The sequence below is a fragment of the Centroberyx affinis genome, unplaced genomic scaffold (genome assembly GCF_046629955.1).
Source record: "Centroberyx affinis isolate AG114_WGS23_722 - 3 ecotype Tasmania unplaced genomic scaffold, CSIRO-AGI_Caff_v1 ptg003529l_1, whole genome shotgun sequence".
NCBI lineage: Eukaryota > Metazoa > Chordata > Actinopteri > Beryciformes > Berycidae > Centroberyx > Centroberyx affinis.
In genome coordinates, this window is record NW_027281473.1 from 112,501 (window position 1) to 133,840 (window position 21,340).

Here is a 21,340-nt window from a genome sequence, read left to right on the forward strand (position 1 = left end):
CACACACACACACACACACACACACACACACACCGACATACATACACACACATAAACACAGATACATCTCTCAACGCATACCCATCCAACACATATTTATGAAGTGTCTTTGTATGTCTTTTGTGCCTGTTCATGTGTGTGTGTGTGTGTGTGTGTGTGTATGTGTGGTGGGGCTGAGTTTGGCCCCAGGCATCTCCTTGTGGCTGCTGTGTGGCCTCTCCCTCTGTCTCTCTCTCTCGTTTCTCTCTCTCTCTCTGTCTCTCTCTCTCTCTCTCTTTCTCGCTTTCTCTCTCTCTTTCTTTCTGGCTGTTATCACGCTGATACATTTCCTGCTCCTGGCACGACTCCTGCATAGCTTATGGTTAAAGAAAGCTTTCATCCATCCAGCGCCTTCAGGACACACACACACACACACACACACACGCACACACACACACACACACACACACATACACATATACCGGCGCTGGTACGGGCCGGCGCTGCCCCGCCAGACCACAGGCCCAGACAAGCTCCGCTGGCACCAATCACCCTGATAACATCTTAGGCTTTATTTCATTTTGGCTTGCTCTGTTCTGCTCTGGGAAAGACAGACGCAGAGGAGAGGGCTTTTTGGAAAAGTTTGACTTATGCCAGTATATAAGGAGAGTGTAGCCCTTTAACCTTGGGCAGATAACTTCCCTGCCTCCAATGCCATCTATGGACATGACAGTGCAAGCCCTCTTTCATCCCAGACAGACCAGAAGACGAATGTTTTTTTGGGGGGTTTTTTTCTTTCCATGTTTTGTTCTATGAGTTAAAGCTGCACTACATTCTCTTGGACACAGCTTTTTTTTATTTTACCCCTGAAAAGTAAGAAAAAGAAAAAAAAAAAGACAAGACATAATATATTTTGAATTAATTAAGTCGAGTGGAAAATTGTATCCGAAGTACAAATAAGCAGCCTCTGATCCAACATTAGATTATAAATAGGTTCTATATATTTCCAAATGATTTTTCATGCTTTTTTCTCTTACAAAAAATGAATCATTTAACATTTGACTGTGTATAAGTGGTTTCTGTTTATGAGTGGTTCAAATATCACTAAAGCACAAAAAACTTAGAGGAGATTTTGATCTCTATTGAGCTCAATGGGGTGATTGGTGAGGGCTGGGGGTGTGCCAGGGTGGTATATTGTGTATGAAAGTATCAATAATACATTTTTTTTTGTTGGATATTGTTCCTTGGACACTGTAGATTTATATTTAACTGACAAGCAAGCATAAAGACAGCCTATGTTGTTCATGTGTTTGTCAGTGTCGAGGGTTCTTTCTTTAAGAAATTGCTCAAGACAAATAAGTGGGTGAAATAAGAGGAATCGTAAGTGTACCATGAAAGGCTTTCAATATCTCTTTGCGGTGAAGCAGCCTGTAAAAGGAAAATACGGCCATAAACGCCGTCTCCTCATTTTCTTCTCCCACAATCCCACCCAATCAGAGTGGGACACTAATAAGATAAGAGGAAGAGAACAACAACAGTGTAGTAAGTAGGATTACCCCTGTCTGACAAGCTAACAAGCCCCATCTCTTTTCCTTTTCAAAAATACTAATGGTAGCCTTTTCCTCCCGAAGGCAAACACACACTACTTTTCAACAGAAAAACGGAGTGAACGCCCCGGTCAGAAAATCTCTCCATTTACTCCTGAAAGGGGTGTATTATACGTTATGCACCGAGGTCTGGCAGACTGTACAATAGCTGAACACACACACCAACACATGAGGTTTTTATCTACATGTCCGTCAACCATATAGGCTTGAACTGTTCTCTAAGGAGTGTTTTTAGAGCAATGGCAAGGTGTACATGTTGCCAGGCAGGTTCTCATCTGTGTGTGTGTGTGTGTGTGTAAATGCATGTGCTTGTCTGTGTGTGTGTGTGTGTGTGTGTGTGTGTGTGTGCATGTGTGCGTATGTATATGAAAACATATGTATGTGTGTGTGCATGCACTCTTCAGCCTGTGTGTGCATGTGCGCTTACGCTGTAATTACAGTAGGCCTATTATCAAATTTGCTACATTACGCAGCAGTGATGAATGCACACCTGTTATCAAATGTCACAACCAGGGAGGAGAAGCGAGGGGTACCTTGCAGAACTACTGAGCAGCAGTCAAATTACCTCCATTATGGCTATTTATGCGAAGAACATAAACACTTTGGTAGATACGACACGGACAGCTCACGGTCCATAGCAGCAACACTGAGTTCCCATCACCACTTCACTGAAAGCGTCACGCAAAGCAATGTGTTTGTGTTTAATACCGAAGCTTCATCATCACTCTCCATGCGTAGCAGGGACGGGGTGTGAGGTTTCTAATGCCTCTTAAGTAAGGCTGTTAAGGAGCAAAGAGTCCACACATCTGGAAGACACAGTCAGTCGGCACATGCTGAAAGTTAGCGGTGGCGCTCGCAGTCCAAATTAGTGGCGAGTTTTATTCCCCCGCTGTGGTAGGAAAATATCAAATCTGCTGCCATATGAGTGCCATAAAGCTGGCTGTGGAGCGTTTGATGCCTTCATGTGGGAGCCTTTAAGCTGCGTGTGTACGTGTGTGTGTCAGTGTGTGTGTGTGCGTGCGTGAGTGTCTTTGGTGGGATGTGCATGCCTTAATGTGAGATGCGAGTGAGTGGCTGTACGCATTCCTGCATGCATGCATGTTTTGCGTGTGCGGCTGTGTACTGTATCTGTGTGTGTGCTCTCCTGCATGGATGTTATGTTCTGCTTCTTATGCATATATGTGCAAACGTACATTTCTATCTGTCCGTGTGTGTGTGTGTGTGTGTGTGTGAGTGTGAGTGTGTGTCTCAGGTGGCTGCGGTGGTGTGTATGTGCAGCTGTGCCATGTTTAGCAGCTCCCATATAGACCTAGTTGACCCTGCTGGATATAGCAGACAGACAGACACAGGCGGAGTCAGACAGCCCCTGGGGTGGTCCTGTCTGAGGGGCAGTGTTATGGGCCAACAACACTAGGGGAGCCCACATATAGTACACATGCAAGAACACATATAATGGCACACACGCACATATGGGTATGTGAACGCAAATTTCCCATATAGAGACACACACACCACACACACAAAAACACAAAGCATGTGAAGGAAATAATTGCCCTTGGATGTATGTAGTGTACCGAGGAAGCTCTTTTTTCATCACCTGCAATTACATTACCTTACACTATGATTTTTTTCATATTCAACCTATTCACAAAAATGCATAGAAATGACAGCGGCTTGAGAATACGATGCAACCTTGCTTTTGTATTATATTACTGTAGCAAGTTGCATGTACAGCTCAAAGAGCGGCTAAATCTCTATAAGAAGCAACCTTTTTTCTATTCATAACATTGGCAGCCGTGTCCATACAGCCCAGCGATCTGTATTATGTTGATCGTACTCAACATACTCAAGGCCTCAAAAACCTTGGCTGTTATATATCCATCATCTCTCTGTGTCTCTGTCCCTCTCTCTGTCTTTCTCTCCTCACTACCACCTTGCAACTTTAAAGTGCAAGAGAGAAAGACCTGAGAGGGGATTTTGTGTATGTTCACATTTCTTAAAAAAATTTCACTGCACAGACTTCTTTAAATGAAAGACACTTCTTTAAATGAAAGGAGCATAATTGTATCTACCACAGAGGAATAGGGAATGGTTGCCCTGTTCAGAAACATGGAAACACACACACACACACACACACACACACATATAGACACACATGCCTAACAGCGGACATAAGATAAATACCCTGGCAAGCATTCAACACACTCACGGAAGCACACATAAGCACATGCAGAGTGCACACGAATACAAAAGCATGAACACACTCAGAGCACACACACACACACACGTGCACACACACGCACACACAAACACACATGACTCTACACACACCACCCACACAACTGCCACCGTGTAACCCCTAATCACAACCCCAGAGCTTGGACATCAAATGAAGCAAGTTTAAAAAAAAATCATCAGGAGTAATTAACGCAGTTTCATATGCAAATGTGATTAATGCAAAACTACAAAGTCATTATGCAAATCGACTTTTCCTTGAGCCTCTGTACAAATATTCGCAGCTCAAATCAGGGATCAGTCTCGCCATCTTTCTTTTTTTATCTCTCTACCCCTCTCTCTCGCACTCCTTCCCTCTCTCTCGCTCTATCTCTCTCTCTCTCTCTTGGAGTAGAGATAATACGTAAGTAGCATGTGAAGTTATTTCTAACTCACGCAGTGTGTGTTTTCATGCGATGGGCCGGGGCTATGGCATTACGCCGCCTGCCTACTGATTACTGGCTGCTTGGCACTGGAGCGAGACAGGGAAGCCGGCGTACAGGGGAAGGTATGAATATGCAAGAGCCTGATTGCTTTTCATGATTAAAGCCTATTTAATATGGAAATGAGAGCAAGCCAGGTGATTAAAGGAGCATTGGGTGGTGGGGCAAAATAAGAGGGAGAAAGACAGAGGGAGGAAAGAGGAGAAGAGAGAGAGACACCTTCAAATACACACCGCTGGAGAGGTGTGGAAGCTGGAATGTCACAGATCTGTAGTGACACCAGCAGTTACTACTGAAACTACAAGGGCAGAATGTTGCAAATCTGACCTCTTTGGGAATAGAGGTCATTCTCACTTTTGAGATGTTTGTAAGACTGCAATATATTGGATACATACTGATGCCAGGTGGGGTTCATCCAAAACCACCACGAATCAATTTTGGAGAAAAAAGAAAAAAAATACTGAGCGATATTTCTCAATATTTCAGAAACAAAATTGATTTTATCACATTAAAATGTTACTGTGTGCTACACTATACTTTCACACAAGCAATAATTCTGTACGAGTGGGTGTCGCATTTTTAGAGTGGCGGGTATCTCATTTAAAATTAAAGCTTCCATCATGCCATATTACTAAATCTGCCCCTGCAGCTCTGTGGCACCAATGCATTCTGTTACTGCTGTATAGACACACTAAAGATATGTACATATGAAATGGGTCTGAAGCAGTTTTTGGTGTGACTGTATGACTGAAATACACTGGATGTTTGGGTTTGGTTCAGATAAGGGACATCAGTGTCAGTATCGGAGCGAGCTGGGAAGTTGCTTACTGTTATATGTTTCATGCTTAACACCTAAATCAGTGTTAGAAAACAGGGCGACCCCAGTGTAAATGATTTGGCTTAATATATTATCATGACTGTGATACAAGAGTGGCGATGGATAAAGTTCAGAGCAGGGAGATCAAAGGTGGATGGAGAGAGAGATGTTTGAGGATGTCGCTGTCGCACACATCACATCTCATGAAATATTTACCGCGCGATCTCTATACACAGTGTATGTGTGTGCAAAAGAGAGAGAGAGAGAGAGAGAGAGGTTGTCATAATGTCCCCCTCGCCCCTATGTTCTGGATGTCTTAAAGTACTCCGAGGGGGCCTGCCAGCCGTCCTGGGAGGGGTTCAAAGCAGGGCCAGGGTCGTCTTAGCATGGCAACGCTCCCTTAGCGACAACCACTCGCTGTCTGATGACACGCATCATTCTTCAGACACACACACGCACACACACAAACACACACATACCGGTACACATACACGTGCACATATCCACACAACACTAACACACACACACACACACACACACACACACACACACACACAAGCAATGCTAACACACACACTCTGACAAAGCCCACACATATACACACAGAGTGCATGCATCAGCAGGAGAAACTCAGGGAAAAAAAACAGGGCACAGAAGGGCCATTTTTCATCTAAGTTATGTGTGTGTGTATGAGCGTGCATGCCAGTGTGTATATCCGTGTGACTGAGTGTGTGTGTGTGTGTGTGTGTGCACCTTTTGGGGTTGAATCTGCTAGCCTTGCAGCATGTTTGCAGTCTAAGCAAGCATGCTGACAGACAACAAGGCCAGACAGGATGTTGTAAAACAGAACCAGGTGAAGCAATCCAGGAGGGGACAGGGTTAAGGGTTACACACACACTACAAGCATTTTATCCATACTACCTTATATGTGCATGTAAATTGCGGTCTTTGTGTGTGTGTGTGTGTATGTGTGTGTGTGTGGTGTCTTTATTTTCTAGTTTTACCAATTTTCCTATCCTAGTGCTTGTGTCTGTTTTTCTGTCACCTGTGTTCCAAATATTTGTGTGTGTTTCAGTCACGTAACCGCGAAATACCGGATACAAGCAAATGTGCACGTGTGATAGTGTGTGTGTGTGTGTGTGTGTGTGTTGGCACCACATTGGACCTAATTAGACCTAATAAGGTAATCTAATTTGGTTGAAACTTAAGACTGCCTTGAGTGGCAATCTAATGTGTTGAACAAAGCTCTCCTCCTCTGTTTCATTTAGGGCTTCGAGTGCTTTCATGTCCTGTTCTCTTAGTGATAAGACTGGCTCACTGTCTGGCTGACTGAAACTCCAACTGACTGGCGGCCTAACAGTCTGACTCACTGACTAACTGTCTCACTGACTGGCAGGCTAAGTCAACCTAAGTGTGTTTAGCTGCCCAATTAAGTGTTTTTCCTCTGACCACCTAAAAGACAAAATGCCATGTCAAGTACGTTGTGTCTTTTTCATTGCATAAGGCTTCCAAATGAGTTCCATGTTGTGTGTTTTTTTTTTTTTTTCAAGAGGGCTTCTGGGCGGGTTCACTAGTTGCTGCTAAAGGTTTGTTTTTTTTGGCTCTTTCAGTTTCTAGAGTATTTTAGAGAGTTCATCAAAAGCAATTAATGAATCAGACGATTAACAACAGCTATGTTCCTACTGAAGTCAGATGCAAATGCTAGGGAAATACCATCAGATGGATTGACTGCCTTGACTGATGCCATTTAAACAGAATAGATGAGACTATTAATTATTACTTTCCCCACTCTAGATTTTTTTTCTGTAGTGAAATTAATTGAAGGATTTACTGCAATCTACAAAATAAATCCCACAGTTTGTATTTTTCTAAAATTACCGGTGACATCCAAAAGTGTGCCACTACCACATATTATTTGGGAGCTCCTTCAATAGATTTTCCCTCTGCAAAAGATGGCGGCCATACATAGCTGCTGGCCACACACAGAAACTGTACATATGTGTTGATTTCTGCAAAGTTACTGTTAAATATGTTGTCTTCAGCTTTGATTCTTAAATGTAGAACAGGTTCAAATCTATATTCAGTGTCCTGCAAAATGCAACTTTTTAAGGAGAGAAGCATTTTCTCTATTACATTTTATAATCTCTCATGGGCTGATTTGGTCTTATAGAATCATAAAAAAAAATGGGAAGCATGGGTGACACATAAAACTAAATATAATAAAATTAAATATGACAATACTATCGCCTACCCTATTCTAAACAAGTCTCCCCTAATCTACCAGTGTAACTGAGCTATTACGTCTCTCTGGTGTTTTGACCGTCTACTCATTTGTAATATTTTTTTAATGTGATCACAGGTCATCACTTTCACAACCGGGGATGACTTGAACCTGATGAAGCCTGGTGGCGAAATGTGTTGTTCGCTCCAGTGTATTTTCCTGTTCAGATAGATTAAATGATTTGATGAGCACCTGAGAAACGCACTGCTGTGCACAGGAACAACCACAACCTAAGGTGTGACAGGGTTTTAGTCTCTCCTTTTCACACCAACTCTGCCCCAGTCTACCACAACTTGCATAATCCCGTATAACCGCTCAATTTATCTGTATGTGTGGTGGTGACTGTCTGACAACATCATACTATAAAGCAAGGAATCTCTGTCTGTATGTGTGTCCTTTGCACATCTCGAGAACCGTTCGTCCGATCTACTTCACACTTGGCGGGTGTATTGCTGGGCACCTGAGGACGTGCAGTGTCGAGTGTGAAGTTGTTTGGATGAGCGGTTCTCAAGAAAGCTGCAAGCAGCAATACCGCAGGCCAAGCAATCGGCCCGTTCCGAACAGGCATGTTTTGAACGGGCACTACCCTAGTTTATAATAATTATTATAATATTACTACAACTCTGATAAATCATGATCAAGCGAACTCCAGTTTTTTCTCTTCTAAATCTATGCAGGTCTGCTACTTTTTGTCTAATCCAGCATCAATTAATCTGGGTGTATGGTGATTTTCTTAATACTATTATAACTCTGATAACTTAAAATACTAGTCTCTCCTTTTCTAGCCAAGTCTCTCCCAGTCTATCAAAGCCTGTATAATCTGGCATAACCTAACCTATTAACTCTCTTAGTGTGTGGTGACCAGTTTCTCTGTTAACTTTATAATCTTTTTTGATATCACTAAAGCTCATAACTTTTACAATACAGCAGTCTCCCCCTTTTCCATCCAAGTCTCTCTTAGTCTACTGAAGCCTGTGTAATCCTGGATAGCCTTCCCAGTTCTTCTGGGTGTGTGATGGTGACTGTCTCCTCTGATAACTTTGAACTGGTTCCCCTGCAGCGCTGGCAGTCTACAGGCCCAGCTCTCTCCCCCCTATAGCCAGATGAACGGCCTCGCTGCCTTATTAATCCCCTTCTCCTCACCACGCAGAGAGATGAATTTTAATCAGCTTTCTTAACCTTTTTTTTTATATGCTGCAGGATTTCTTTACGAACACACAGACACGCGTGTGCACTCACTCACACACACAAAAACACAAACACACGCACTGGGGGCGGCTCCTCTATCACCTTCTTCCTCGCCTTTCACAATTGGTTTCAGCTGAAGAAGTCCTTCAGGCCTGTGTGTGTGTGTGTGTGTGTGTGCGTGCGCGTGTGTGTGTGTGTGTATCTGTGTCTGTGTGTGTGTGTGATGTTTCACTTAGAGCAGAGCAGAATAGACACACAGCGCAGCTCTCACTCACTCTAATGAAATCATCCCAGGCTACATTAATCCCTCCTGAAGGCCACTGTCAAAATAACGAGCAGCTGGGATTCTTTAAAGAGAGCTATCTGTCTTGGACAGGTGAGAGATGTGTGCATGAGCAAGTGTGTGTGTGCGTGTGTGTGTGTGTGTGTGTGTGTGTGTGTGTGTGTGTGTGTGTGTGCGAGCGTGTGTTCAAGTGTGTACAGACATGTGTGAATCTCGACAGACGAGAGGACTCTCTTTAAATCTGTGTGTGTTTATAATTGAGCAGCTTAGCTCCCGGTTCCTCTAATTGCATCCTCGTTTTTTTTCCTCCTCCTTTAAATTTACAGTTTATTTCATCCTCCTTACCTCCTCTCTCCTGTTTGGGGCAGATACCCTTGGCCGGCGTCAGCCTCCTGTGCTCGTCCTCCTCTCCTCCGGGGGTAACCTGGATGCCCACCTCTACTGGTACCGGCCCTCTGCCCAGCTCCAGAGACCTGGCCCTGGGAGAGATGGGGATGATGTTGCCCCCACCGCTCTCCCCAGGCTTGGAGAAGGACCGCGGGGCGGTCCCGGGCCCCCGGCACAGACGCCGCTTGTGCTCGATGAAGACCAGGATATCGCCCAGAGGGAAGTTGGTCTGGCATTGGCCGCAGGTCAGCAGATCGTGCTCCCCGGGTCCCGCCCTCCGAGGGCTGGGAGTGGATGGCTCCGGAGATGGAGATCCCGCCCCTGGCTCATGATTGGCCTCTGCTGCAGAAAAGGGAAGAGGAAAATGTACATGTCAATCAGTGCTGTGTTTGACAAAAAAAAAACCTTGCTCCATGGGGACAGCACAAAACGATACTTGATTAAAGAGAGAGAGAGCGAGATCAAGAAACATCGACAAAGAGAGGGGGAGAAAGAGAGCAAGACAGAAGAGAGACAAACAAACACAAACAGACACAGACAGAGAAAAAAACACACGGAGAGTTATACATTTTCTCTGAAATATTACCTGGAAAAAGCCGCCTCTCCCTACCGCGCGAGATAATCATTACGGTCACAATTGTGTCGCTTTCATTGGCATAAAACAACGCTGCTGTAAAGACACCTCGCCTAGACAAACACCTGGGAGCAGCTTTATCAGTGTGAGATCTGCGTGGGTGGGACTCAACGCTTGTATGTGTGTGTGTGTGTGTGTGTGTGTGTGTGTGTGTGTGTGTGTGTGTGAGTGAGTGTGTGTGTGTGTGGCCAGGAAGCTATTCGTTTCACAGTACTAGCTGGGTTTCCGGTGAGGGCTTTTGCTGCACTAAGATGCCATAGCTAGATGGCTGCCTTCACCACGTGGGAGCCCAACTACAAGTGCAGAACAAAGTGTAGCGTACTGAAGGCCACATCCACCAGCAAGTGTGTGTGTGTGTGTGTTTGTGTTTGTGTCTGTGACATAGAATGAAAAAAAAAAAAAAGAAAAACGAGAAGGAGAGAAAACAAGATGTCTGTGTGTGTCTCTGTCACCTGTGTGCGTGCATGAATGTGATCATATGGAGCAGCACACAGGTGAGAAGGAACGCTGTATTCTCCATAGACAGAAAATCTATAAAGCCAATCCCAGGTCCCTGTTAAGAGAGTAAATCTCATTCTTCACAGACGTGACACGGTCATTAATAACCATTACACACGCTTCCCCCCTATAGCTAAGGCAGAGTCCCTCAGCTTAAAGTAAATCCCTCATGGACAACCTCCGTTTTTAACACCACCCTGATGTACCAGTATGACAATGTGTCCTCTTCTAAGAGCCCGGAGGAAACCTGAAGCTCCAGAGACACTAGGGGCGTCGGAGCGAGCGGGTACCCAGGGAGAGGTGTTGATGCCTGGGAGAGGAGCGTAGCACCGCCTGCCTATCTCTATTCCCTGCACTTCTAGCACCCGCATATCCCTCTTCCAGCCTCTCTCTCTCTCTCTCTCTGTCTCTCCCTCTCTCTCTCCCTCTCTCTCTCCACAAACATGAAACCCTAGTAACTGCTAAGATTAGACAAAGGGTGTGTGTGTTTGTGTGCCCGTTTGTGTGCGCCCGTGTCTCGGTGTGTGTATCCATCCAAGCCTTTGCTTATCAGAGAGAGATCCTAAACTCTCTTATCACCCATCCCAATCTGTCATGGAGGCTTTCCTCGTCTAAACTCCCAGTCATTACCGTTAAAAGACAGACAGATTTCCGCTTGAACATTACAGACAGTTTTGCCTGGTTTTATAATTTGAAATATTCGTTAGTAACTATGTATCACCACCCCACCGCACCCCCACCCCCCCAACACACACACACACTTTCCAGTCCACTCCCTTCACCCTCACATAGCCCTCACTTCGCCCTGGAGTGATGATCCGATGCCAAATATCTTTTCTCTAAATGGCGACGGATTCCTGGATGCCTGCCAGATAATTTCCATCTCATAATCTTAGGCGGCGAAGAAGGAACACAAACACATATTTACCCACAGTTCACAGCTTGTGACCATAATTCACATGAGCCAATGTTCCAGTGTGTTCACAGGAGCCGTGTAACCCGTGTGTGCACGCATGCATGTGTGTCTATGTGTGCATGCATGTGCGCATATGCGTGACACGTATGTGCTATGCGATATGCCACGTTCTCATTTCTGACTCCGAAAGACATATTCAAGGCAGGCGGCAGGATCATGATTTGAAAAGACCCAGATTCCAGACGTGTTTTAAATGGAGAAATGGAGAAAACATCAAGTCAAGGGAACTGACGGACACCTGGGCATTTGAACTTAACTTTCCAGGAGAAGACAAAGAGAGAGAGAGAGAGAGAAAGAGAGAGAGAGAGAGAGAGAGCGAGAGAGACAGAGAGAGAGAGAGAGAGAGAGGGAGAGAGAGAGAGAGAGTCAGGCCTGTTTGTTAACCCTGGGTTGAGTAACATGGCCTAGGGCAGAAAGGCAGTAAATTAGCAGGCGTTGGCAGCGTCCCTATGACGCTGGAATATCAGTCGGACATCTTCTAAAACTGCACCCCTCTCTGAAACCCGCTCACTCATCTGTCCTGAGGCTCGCTTGTGTGAGAAAAACACACGTGTGAAATGCACCAGCATGGCACTAAAAAAAACATAAAATACCCATCCATGGACACACACACACACACTCGCACGGAAACATACGCACACAAGGAAAACAAACTAATGTAGCCTATCATCGTGACAGACAGTGTCTAATTCCTCTGTATGAACTCCTATGTGAAAGGTGCATGCTTGATAGGTAAGGGAGCATAGGAGAAACACTGTCAAACATGCCACCGACGAGAAGGCGTGATGATAGCAATGAAACCCAGCTGTCTAACATGATACCACACATAACATACAATCTCTCTCTCTCTCTCTCTCTCTCTCTCTCTCACACACACACACACACACACACACACACACACACACACACAGAGTTACATTCAGCAAATGACAGTCAGACTATTCCGCCTTATCAAGTGTGAGTAAGTCAGGCAGCCTTAGAGCACCCCCTATCAGTTTGATGAGGAGAGAGTCAGTCACTCACTCCACTACTACCGCACACTGCCACTGCACAATACGTACCAGATGGGAGACACAGCAGAGAGACAATGGGCCTCTTTCACCAATATTTCCATTTGTGTAAAATGTTGAAAAAATGTTCAAATGCCTGGCCAAAATGTACTTAACGAAGAAAACCATGTTGGTTGAGGCAAGACGTTGTCTCGTTTGCAGCTGAAATATTCTTCACTGCATGTATTAAAATGCTTGCTATACAGTTTTGGTGGTGTTGCGTCGTAATTTCCCTGGCCTATTGTCAAGGCCAGTCAAACTGGGTAATATGGGTGACATGTGTGATATCTGTGCTGAGAATTTTTGTTCTGGTAAATGGTTTTCACATTAGTAGGTAGGTAAAGCAAGCTAAGTGTGTAAAACATGCCAAGGTGGATATACCAGGTTCTGAGCTCCTATTCTGATATCAATTGCCCCTTTAAATCCCACTAATCCCTCATTATTGTGTGTGCCCTTATGTACTCATATAAAGGTGATGACTCTTGTTGTTGTTTAATTATGCCTGAGGTGAAGGCAAAGAAAATTTTACAGCACGGTTAGACAAGTTCTATTCTATTCCATTCCGAGCTCGATTCTCTCCTGTAACGAAACGTCTCCTGCAGCTGAGCGGGAAACTGAGAAAATGTAATTTTGCTGGATTTCATCTGATTAGACTCTGGTTAACAGCTGAGCATTAAACGGAAAGCCATGTAACCATTTTCTGTTTCTGTTAGTTCTTACCTGACAGTACCTTCTAATACCAGCTGTACACTCTGTTCTAGTGGTAGAAGCAAACTAAAGGCCAGGGGCACTCATTTGACAGTCAACCACACTGTATGGGTTCAGACCTGTCTTTCCTCTCCTTTTGTTTTCCCCCTTCCATTGGCTGGGCTAAAAACACACGAGCACGCACGCACGCACACACACACGCACACACATGTGTAAACCCCACAGGGAAAGTCGGGTAAGATTCACGCTGTCATTGAAAATAAATGACACCAGCAACATTGCAGATGGTTGCAATCAAAAATTCAAACGACAAGCGGCCTCGCTTAGCCTAACCCTTTTTCTCGGCTGCGATTGCCAAGGAGAGCTGCAACAGTGTGCGTTGTGTAAGGCCAGGGCTGTGTGTTTCATTATCTTATCACCATTTAATCCGTAGCAGTCTCATTTCTTATCATAAATCTTAGATCATCATTCTGAAAGTGAGCAAAATACAGCTATGCAGTTGACTGCGACTTGTCAGTAAATCACTATAAATGACTTGTCAGTTATGAGGCATGACATTTGGAGATAAATCAAATCTGCCTAACAATTTTAGAGGTCAGAGAAATAATAATAAAGATAATAAAAGAAACTTTATAGCATTGCAAAATAAATTAAATATGTTTCATCATATTGAAATATAGAAAAAATCTGTAACATTAGGACAATAAACTGAAAGAAATAGTAAATCTTAAAATGTTCACCAGTCATCTCCTCTGAGATTGTCATCCAGTTACCACAATATGTGAATATTTACTGTGGCGTCGCAGTGCGTACGGTGGGTTTCTTTCTAGCATTTGACAGCCATATGGTGTGAATAAAGAAAAAAACATCAACAGTTTCACCAGTAGCATGCCAATTCTCAGAGTAAACACATACCAAAAAGCATTTCCATAGCTGCATCTAGAAAACAATTCTGTGCACTATTGCTGATTAAACATAATAAAAATACGAATCTTTTGAACAAGGGAGGGGTGTGACGCTAATCATCAGTTGTTCCACATTCATGTGAGTGTTTCATGTAAGAATATTCTACTGGTTGGTCTGTTTGTCGTGGACGTGACCTCAAGCTTAGTGATTCACTGAAAAAGCACGGGAGGGACCTTTTCCTTTTAATGCCTGCAACAGACTCATAATAATACGAAAGATAAACTGTAAATCAGAGGGCAAATTCAACTTAAAAGAATGTGTTGTTTGACTATTCATAATATAGCATTCACTATAATGGTGGAGGACTCATGAAGAAGCGTATTGCATGTGATCTGTTAGTGTGTGAACATGTACAGTGTATGCAATTTGTACATGTGTGGTCATGTGGTTTGACTGTAAGTGAGCTTGTGTAAACGCATGTACTCTGCGTGTGCATGTGTGCTTGCATGTGCGTGCGTGAGTGTGTGTGCACAGATACATGCCAGCTTGTCTTGGTGCATACTTGTACATTGCGTGCATTCATTGCGGTCGCTGTGAGTCGTACACCCCTCTTGATGCCTGGCCTGGCAAGTAGACTTCCAGTACACACTCTGCCTCTCAAGCCTGTCCAGAAATATGCTGATATTCAGGTTCTCTGCTCTTCCAAGTAGAGTGTGACCTATAGGGCCATCGCCACAGGGCACAAGGCTCTGTTCAGTTACTGTAAGTAACCCCTGATCTGACGCGTTCTAGTAATGCGTTGGTGTCCTGCGGAAACTTCATATTATTACTTGTATTAGTAGAGACCTTGTGACTGGACTTGACAGTTCATACTGTTTCCCACGTGGAGGAAATGTTTCACGACCAAGCCAAGCCGGCCCTTCTGACAAGGCGTTGTAAAATGGGAGTGAATGGGAAAGTCCACTGTTTTTTCTGAAACGCTCTCAGTGATTAGCGGTTTCAGCTGGACATTGACGATAATGCTGTAGTATGTTTACTGTTCATTCGTAATTTGTTGACTCAATCAAATTTCAGAGGGTTTGGTTTCCCCCCCCCCGCGGCCCTCAGATCCTCCAGCCTAAGGTGTGATCCTGGTCCTCTGAAGACCCACCCAGCTTAAGGAAACAGCCAACAGGGACATGCTGCCTCAGGACATTAATAGGTACATTAACTGTTTTCCCTACATTATATATGTAATTATTATGATGTCCTGTATGTATGGTAATCACAGGTTCAGTCCTCGAACATGCAAATACAAGTACATATGTGCACACACGCAGGGACACATACGCACACACACACACAGAAACACACATTGTTCTCACAGAGAGAACAATGGGATTTACAGATGCACACCCACAGTGTGATCACTCTTCCCTCATCTGTTTAAGGTCCAGTACTTTTGGCATTGTATTTGACCTCCTTGATAACATCACAGAAAACCTGTGTGTCCAGTCATTCCCTAATCTTGCACTCGTGCCTCTCAGGTCATTGTCACTGTGCTAAAGGCCACAGTTCAACAAGCAGGAGACGGTGTGTCATGTGAAAGAACAGGTAAGACAAGATTCAGGCCCCTTCAGATGCCCCAGCCTGACTGCATCCAGCTAGCCACTAAATGCTCTGCGTTCATTCCTACAGCAGGATCAAGCTGAACGTCAAACATTTGTCAGCATTTCCAAACACCTTAACTGGTGAACTTGTTGTTTAACACTCGGAGGTCTTTGCAGAGAAATCAGCTGAGGCATGGGGGGCAGAACTAGAAGCTAGTCATTAAAAGCCTCAGACAAGACCAGGGTGCATCCTGGAGACGTTCACAGACGTGAGCACAGCTTCAGCTCTGACTGGTCTGTCACGCATATTCAGTAATTCAAAACGAACTCTGTGACTACCAATATTCAGTATAATGCATTGTGCACTAAAAGTATGCAATATATCCGTTGAGTTCCACTGAATCATTTACATGAATATATTGACAGTACAGCAGGCCCAATATGGTTTTCTAGAGCCAGTATGAAAAATAAGAAAATATGTCAAACAAAGTGACCCATGGCTGTTAGGAGAGCAGGCAAATATTTGACAGTTAGTCCAAATTTATATAAGTCCCCTAAAGGCACTGAGAATATGCAAACAACTGTAATTATTTGTCTTGAACCATGCAGGTAAATGTTAAACAGACAGTCTCTCTCTCTCTCTCTCTCTCACACACACACACACACACCTGATGTAAAACTCTAGCAGTTCATAGGAATTTCACTGATTGCACAGACAAAAATTAATTGTACTGTATGAGTACAACTGGGCCTCTACCTTAATTAACTAACTGACAGCGACTGTGACAGCAGAGGAAAAAAAATACAAGATCAATATTCAAGCTAGATCAATATTTGTCATCTGCCTAAAATCTGCTAAGCAGGCACCTATACTTTCTCGATTAGAAGACCCCAACAGACATTTAGATTTCAGGTTCCTATTTGCGTTTGAAATTGCCCTAATTATTTGAGATGCGAATCAGTCAGCTGAAAAACTAGACTGAAGGAAAGTAAGTAAAATGAGAGGGAGACAAAGCGCATGGGCTAAATGATTAGTCTAAATGCTAAATGGTGTCGGGTGGGACGGAATGTGCCTAACCCCTCTCAACACAAAACAGATTGGCGAAAGATTACATCATGAACTTCTGCAATGAATTACCCAGATTAGGCCACTATGAAATTGGATTTAGGCAAGGCAGAGCGCCGGGAGATGAAGGCTAGATTGATATAATTGATTTGAAATTGGATTATGGGACTTTTTAATCATATGCCCGAAAATTCCTGCCGCAGATTTAATCTACGCTATTTAATCAAAATTTTTGGTCTCGGCTTTGAAAAACCTCAAACAAGTTGTGACCCTCCGCTTTGAAAAATTGCATGAATGAAAGTTTAGATTGTTGTTGTTACCTTGGCTGTGTCGTTGTCTTCTTTTGCTTAATCTTTTTTTTTTTTCCACAAACAGCAAGCTAAACTTATTTTCGTGCACAACTTGATTTTCGTCTGCTCTTAAAAATTTATCACAAGTGGAGATAACAATTAGGCCTAAGCGTCACATGAAAAATAATTTGGTGTGTGTGTGTGTGTGTGTGTGTGTGTGTGTGTGTGTGTGTGTGTGTGTGTGTGCGTGTGTGTGTGCGCGCGCGTGTGTGTGTGATTATTGCCAATTACAAAAAATGGATTAGGTACAAAACGACCAAATATTTAGGAGAAGTCAGTGCCTGCAATTCAAACGCTGAACAACAACGAAAAGGGACACACGCCCCTCACATGGAGCCACATGTTGCAATATGCTAGAAAAAAAATACTAAATTATGTTTTATGAAATAGGTTTGCGCACATACACACACACACGCACACACACACACACGCACGCACGCGCGCGCGCACACACACACACACACACACACGCATACTTAGTCAGACAGTCCTATAGTTATCATATTAGATAATTGAATCAGTTTTGATTAGTAGTAAAGTCATATTGTGGAGCTGCAAAAGGCGTACCCATTTGCAACCACACCGAATTGTGTTACTATTAAATTGTATAATAACGATTAATAATAATCTATACAGTGGCTCTATTATTTCTTCAGTAGTAGTCAAAGTCCTCAAATTGTCTTAAAACGAAGAAGACACACTTTTCCCCTGTCAGTGCATTGGGTTCATCACATGTTAAATTAATTCTTAAACATCACAATTACCCTCTGTTATTAGCCTATTTGTGCAGTGTATTTTAAAGGGCTAAATACAATGCGTGGACACGTTTTGAATCCATTTGCAAAAAAAAACAAAAAAAACAAGAAGCTGTTCTGTTGTCCGGAACATCAGAATTAGTATGACAAAAAAAACTAAATTATTTAAACCAGTTAACTTTAAGTGAGAAGTCGTGGATTACAAGGAATTATCGGCTACCCACCTTGTATTGTCTCCCTGTGCGTCAACGATAAGTGCTGCGGGTTCACCTGCTTGCGGCGGGACATTGCCCCGGCATTTACTCTGGCATCGCCCGGTGAACGGCACTTGGAGTCGGCTTGGACCGTGGTGTCGGTCCTCTCTGGTTCGCAGGTGAACAACTTTTTCCTAATCCTCCCTCTACAATTCACAGTCTTCGACTGCAACTTGGATGCGCGTTTGGAAGGTCAAAGACACGGATAGGTGCGCGATAAGGATGGAAGAGCAATTTGTCCACAATTGTCCTGCAGCCGCGTCACTTCTTCAGAGGAAGCAACACCTGGATTGAAGAAGCCAAAGTAGTTTTAAGAGGCAATACAGGCAGCTGATGAATTGATATTTGCGCAGGTACGTAATGTACTGTAATAACCTATTTGCAGACTGCGCTTCTTGGGTAAAAATCCTGGAGTGCCCACCTCTGCAGCGACCGTGGTGACAGATGAGGTACGGAGCACTCCACTGGTGATGGGTACAGGCTATTATTTGGCTCCTTTCTCTCTTCCTTTTCTTGTTTTTTTATTGATATGATTATATCATCTGGGGTCAAACAGTTGCTGTTTATTCTAGGATCCCTACAGTCCTTCCATTTCAGCAGTGGTGCGCTAAAATGACCCTTTGGCACCGAGTCCTTCTGCGCGTTTTGGCATCGGTGCGCGGAACGGCAACTCTTGGCTCTGGTGGTAGCCTCGTTGAGAGAGAGAGAGAGAGAGAGAGAGAGAAAGAGAGAGAGAGAGTGAGAGAGAGAGGGAGAGGGAGAGAGAGAGAGAGAGAGAGAGAGAGACGTGAAGACAACAGGCGGGCAGACAAGACACCTCCTCCTCGTCCTGCTTCTCGTCCAACAAGCCGAGGTCCAATGTTTCCTACAGAGTCGAGGCTACTTCTTGTTGTTCACGATGAAAGGAGCTCTGTTTTGGGAGGACCCCGTGTGCGCGTGTGTGTGTCTGGGTGTCTGTGTGTGTGTGTGTGTGTGTGTGTGTGTGTGTATGTGTGTGGTTGGGGTTGCCTCCGTGGAGTGGGATGGGATTCAAGTTCAAGTGCGTCCGTGACGTTTGCGCGTCCACGCTGGGAGAGACACCAGACATCTGAAGGCGGCGGACTGCACGGACACTGGGGGCGACTAGCGGTGGCTCCCCGGCGCTCAGTGATGGGCTCGTTACTAAATAAGTAATCTATTACTCATCAGTCGTAACTCGTTTCAGAAGCAGTGTCAGTGTTTTACTCTTCTCTCTCCGGGAGCAGCCTGTCGTTAGCACCATTCCACTCTTCCCTTCAATAATCGGGATAATTCAGTTAGCTCTCCTGTGAATGATCTGGGCATCCCGAAAGCCATGATGTCCAATGGTCTTGTCATCATTTTCCCTTTTCCCGTCAATGGGAGCATTTCCACCAAGTTAAAGTTTTTTTTTTTTTTATTGATTTTATTAATCTAAACTGACCTGCAGATTACGCACAGGCCAAACTCCCTTTGTTCTCTTTTTATCAATTCAGGCAAGTCGATTATTAGGCTACTATTTTCATTCTTTTCACATCATGCCAACAGGAATTTTGCAGATCTGCTGTTGTGTATTTACTGTTTTTGGCAAAGAGTTCAGTTAGGCTATTCTAAATTAGTTGGGATATCCACATAGTTTATAGATTAGATCTGAGTTATAGATCGTCACACCGGGGTCACAGGCATATCTGGGGTCATAGACCTATAATTTTAATACACACACGTTGTCTGGACCTTTAGGCGAATTCAGATGATTTGCTTTTCATAAATCGCTTTTTTTTTGTCATTGAGGCAGTAGTATGTAAATCATGAAATAAGGTTATTGCGCATCATTAACATAAGTGAAAAGCACACCTAATTCCCCACACTGTACAGCATTTTAATAAGAAGCGGACAGGCTGCATGTTTGTTGTTGAGACACTTGAAACATGTTGTGAGGCAACAGTACCCTCTGTTGGCACAGTCAGGAGACAATACAAACCTGTTTGGGAGCGATACTGTAAGACCGGGTTGTGTTTTATTTTAGGAATGACGTGTAGGCCTACTTAATTGGCCATTTATGCAATCCAGAAACTAAGAGGGTCCTTGAAGAGCGGATCAGGTTCACTCAGAAGCAATTAATGGCACTAATGGGCAATCATTCCGCACATAATTCATTGTATTCATTTAGATCAATGTATGCACAGAAAAGTGCTTCGTACGCCGACCAACGTGACTTCACCATTGAATCGTAAGCTACGGCTCAACTCAGAAGAGACTGAATTTTCTAATTAGACCTAATTCCGTTCCACACAAATAAATGTTTCAAAACTACTCTCTAATTTGGCTGAAATACGTTGTGTGCTAAAACTAAACCCTAATAAGCCCATTTAATGTTGACACTATTTCCTCAGGATCAGCAGAGAAGTGTGTAGCTATAGCAATACATTTTATAGTCGCCCATTAATAAAACATGGCGGGCAATTTTAAGAGCATTAGAAGTTTGATTGCTTCGGGGCAGGCCTAGGGGACTTTCAGGACAGTAATTATTTATATAAATGAAATGTCATCTCAGCTCTGGCTCAAGTAGACATAACCTCAGCAGACTCCGCATGGAAACACTACAGCACAACAGCTATCTCTCACAGATCGGCCGAGCATGTTGTCAAGCATATTGCTTTGACTTGAGCGCATAAATTCGGTATGTGATATTACATGAAATGCCTTCTTTTGCATTTGGGCCAAGAGAGCAACAGCAGTCCGTGGACACATCGGATGCTGAAGGAAAAGATTATCCTGAGTTCACACACTGCCTTGCCGTCCCTGCTGGCTGCAAGCAGTTCCTTGATCCTTACCCATGGGTTTCTCAATAATACATCAATGTCTCCATTATAGCTTGTATCTGCTGGCTCCGGGCAAAGGCAGTTTAAGCCGGGTTGCACAGGGCCAACACACCACAAATACCCAGCTTGTGGACACAGGAAAGGTTTTAAGTCCAAAGTGTTGCCTCCGAGGAGACATGGATCTTACGTGGTAAGTGCCATCGCTGTATGGGAGACACCTGAGTGGGCTGAGAACACTGCAGGGCATTACACACACAAAAAAAAAAAAAACTATAGCGTGAATTGAGAAGAAAGTTTTGTCCAAGTGTAGAGAGACGTTTATTAAGTGCATACGTCCATGCAATAGATGCATTGGCTCTGTTGCAAAGTGACCAAGGATTTGAAGATTTTCCAGTTAGGCTATTTATAATTATGTTAGAACATAAGAAATGAGTCCAGAGCCCAAAGGGAAACTATGAGAAAAACAAGGAATAGCCT

General features: G+C 43.8%; 1 protein-coding gene across 7 annotated transcripts in view; it reads right to left on the bottom strand.

Moving 5' to 3' along the window:
• bcl11bb (BCL11 transcription factor B b) overlaps window positions 1–18,735 on the bottom strand; it is a 33,021-nt gene extending 14,286 nt beyond the window's left edge. For 3 of the 7 annotated variants that reach the window (XR_011696593.1, XM_071539875.1, XM_071539868.1), the window contains exons 1-2: window positions 18,015–18,735; window positions 9,218–9,601 (exon numbers count right to left, since the gene is read on the bottom strand). Coding sequence is in view for 6 of the 7 variants with exons in the window: in XM_071539875.1 (XP_071395976.1) it covers window positions 9,218–9,601; window positions 18,015–18,078 (448 nt within the window). In the remaining variant the exon portion in view is untranslated. Of the gene's footprint in view, window positions 1–9,217; window positions 9,602–9,845; window positions 9,964–18,014 lie in introns of those variants that run through there. The other 4 variants (XM_071539869.1, XM_071539870.1, XM_071539871.1 and 1 more) reach the window with 4 other exon arrangements.
• Window positions 18,736–21,340: the final 2,605 nt, after the last annotated feature.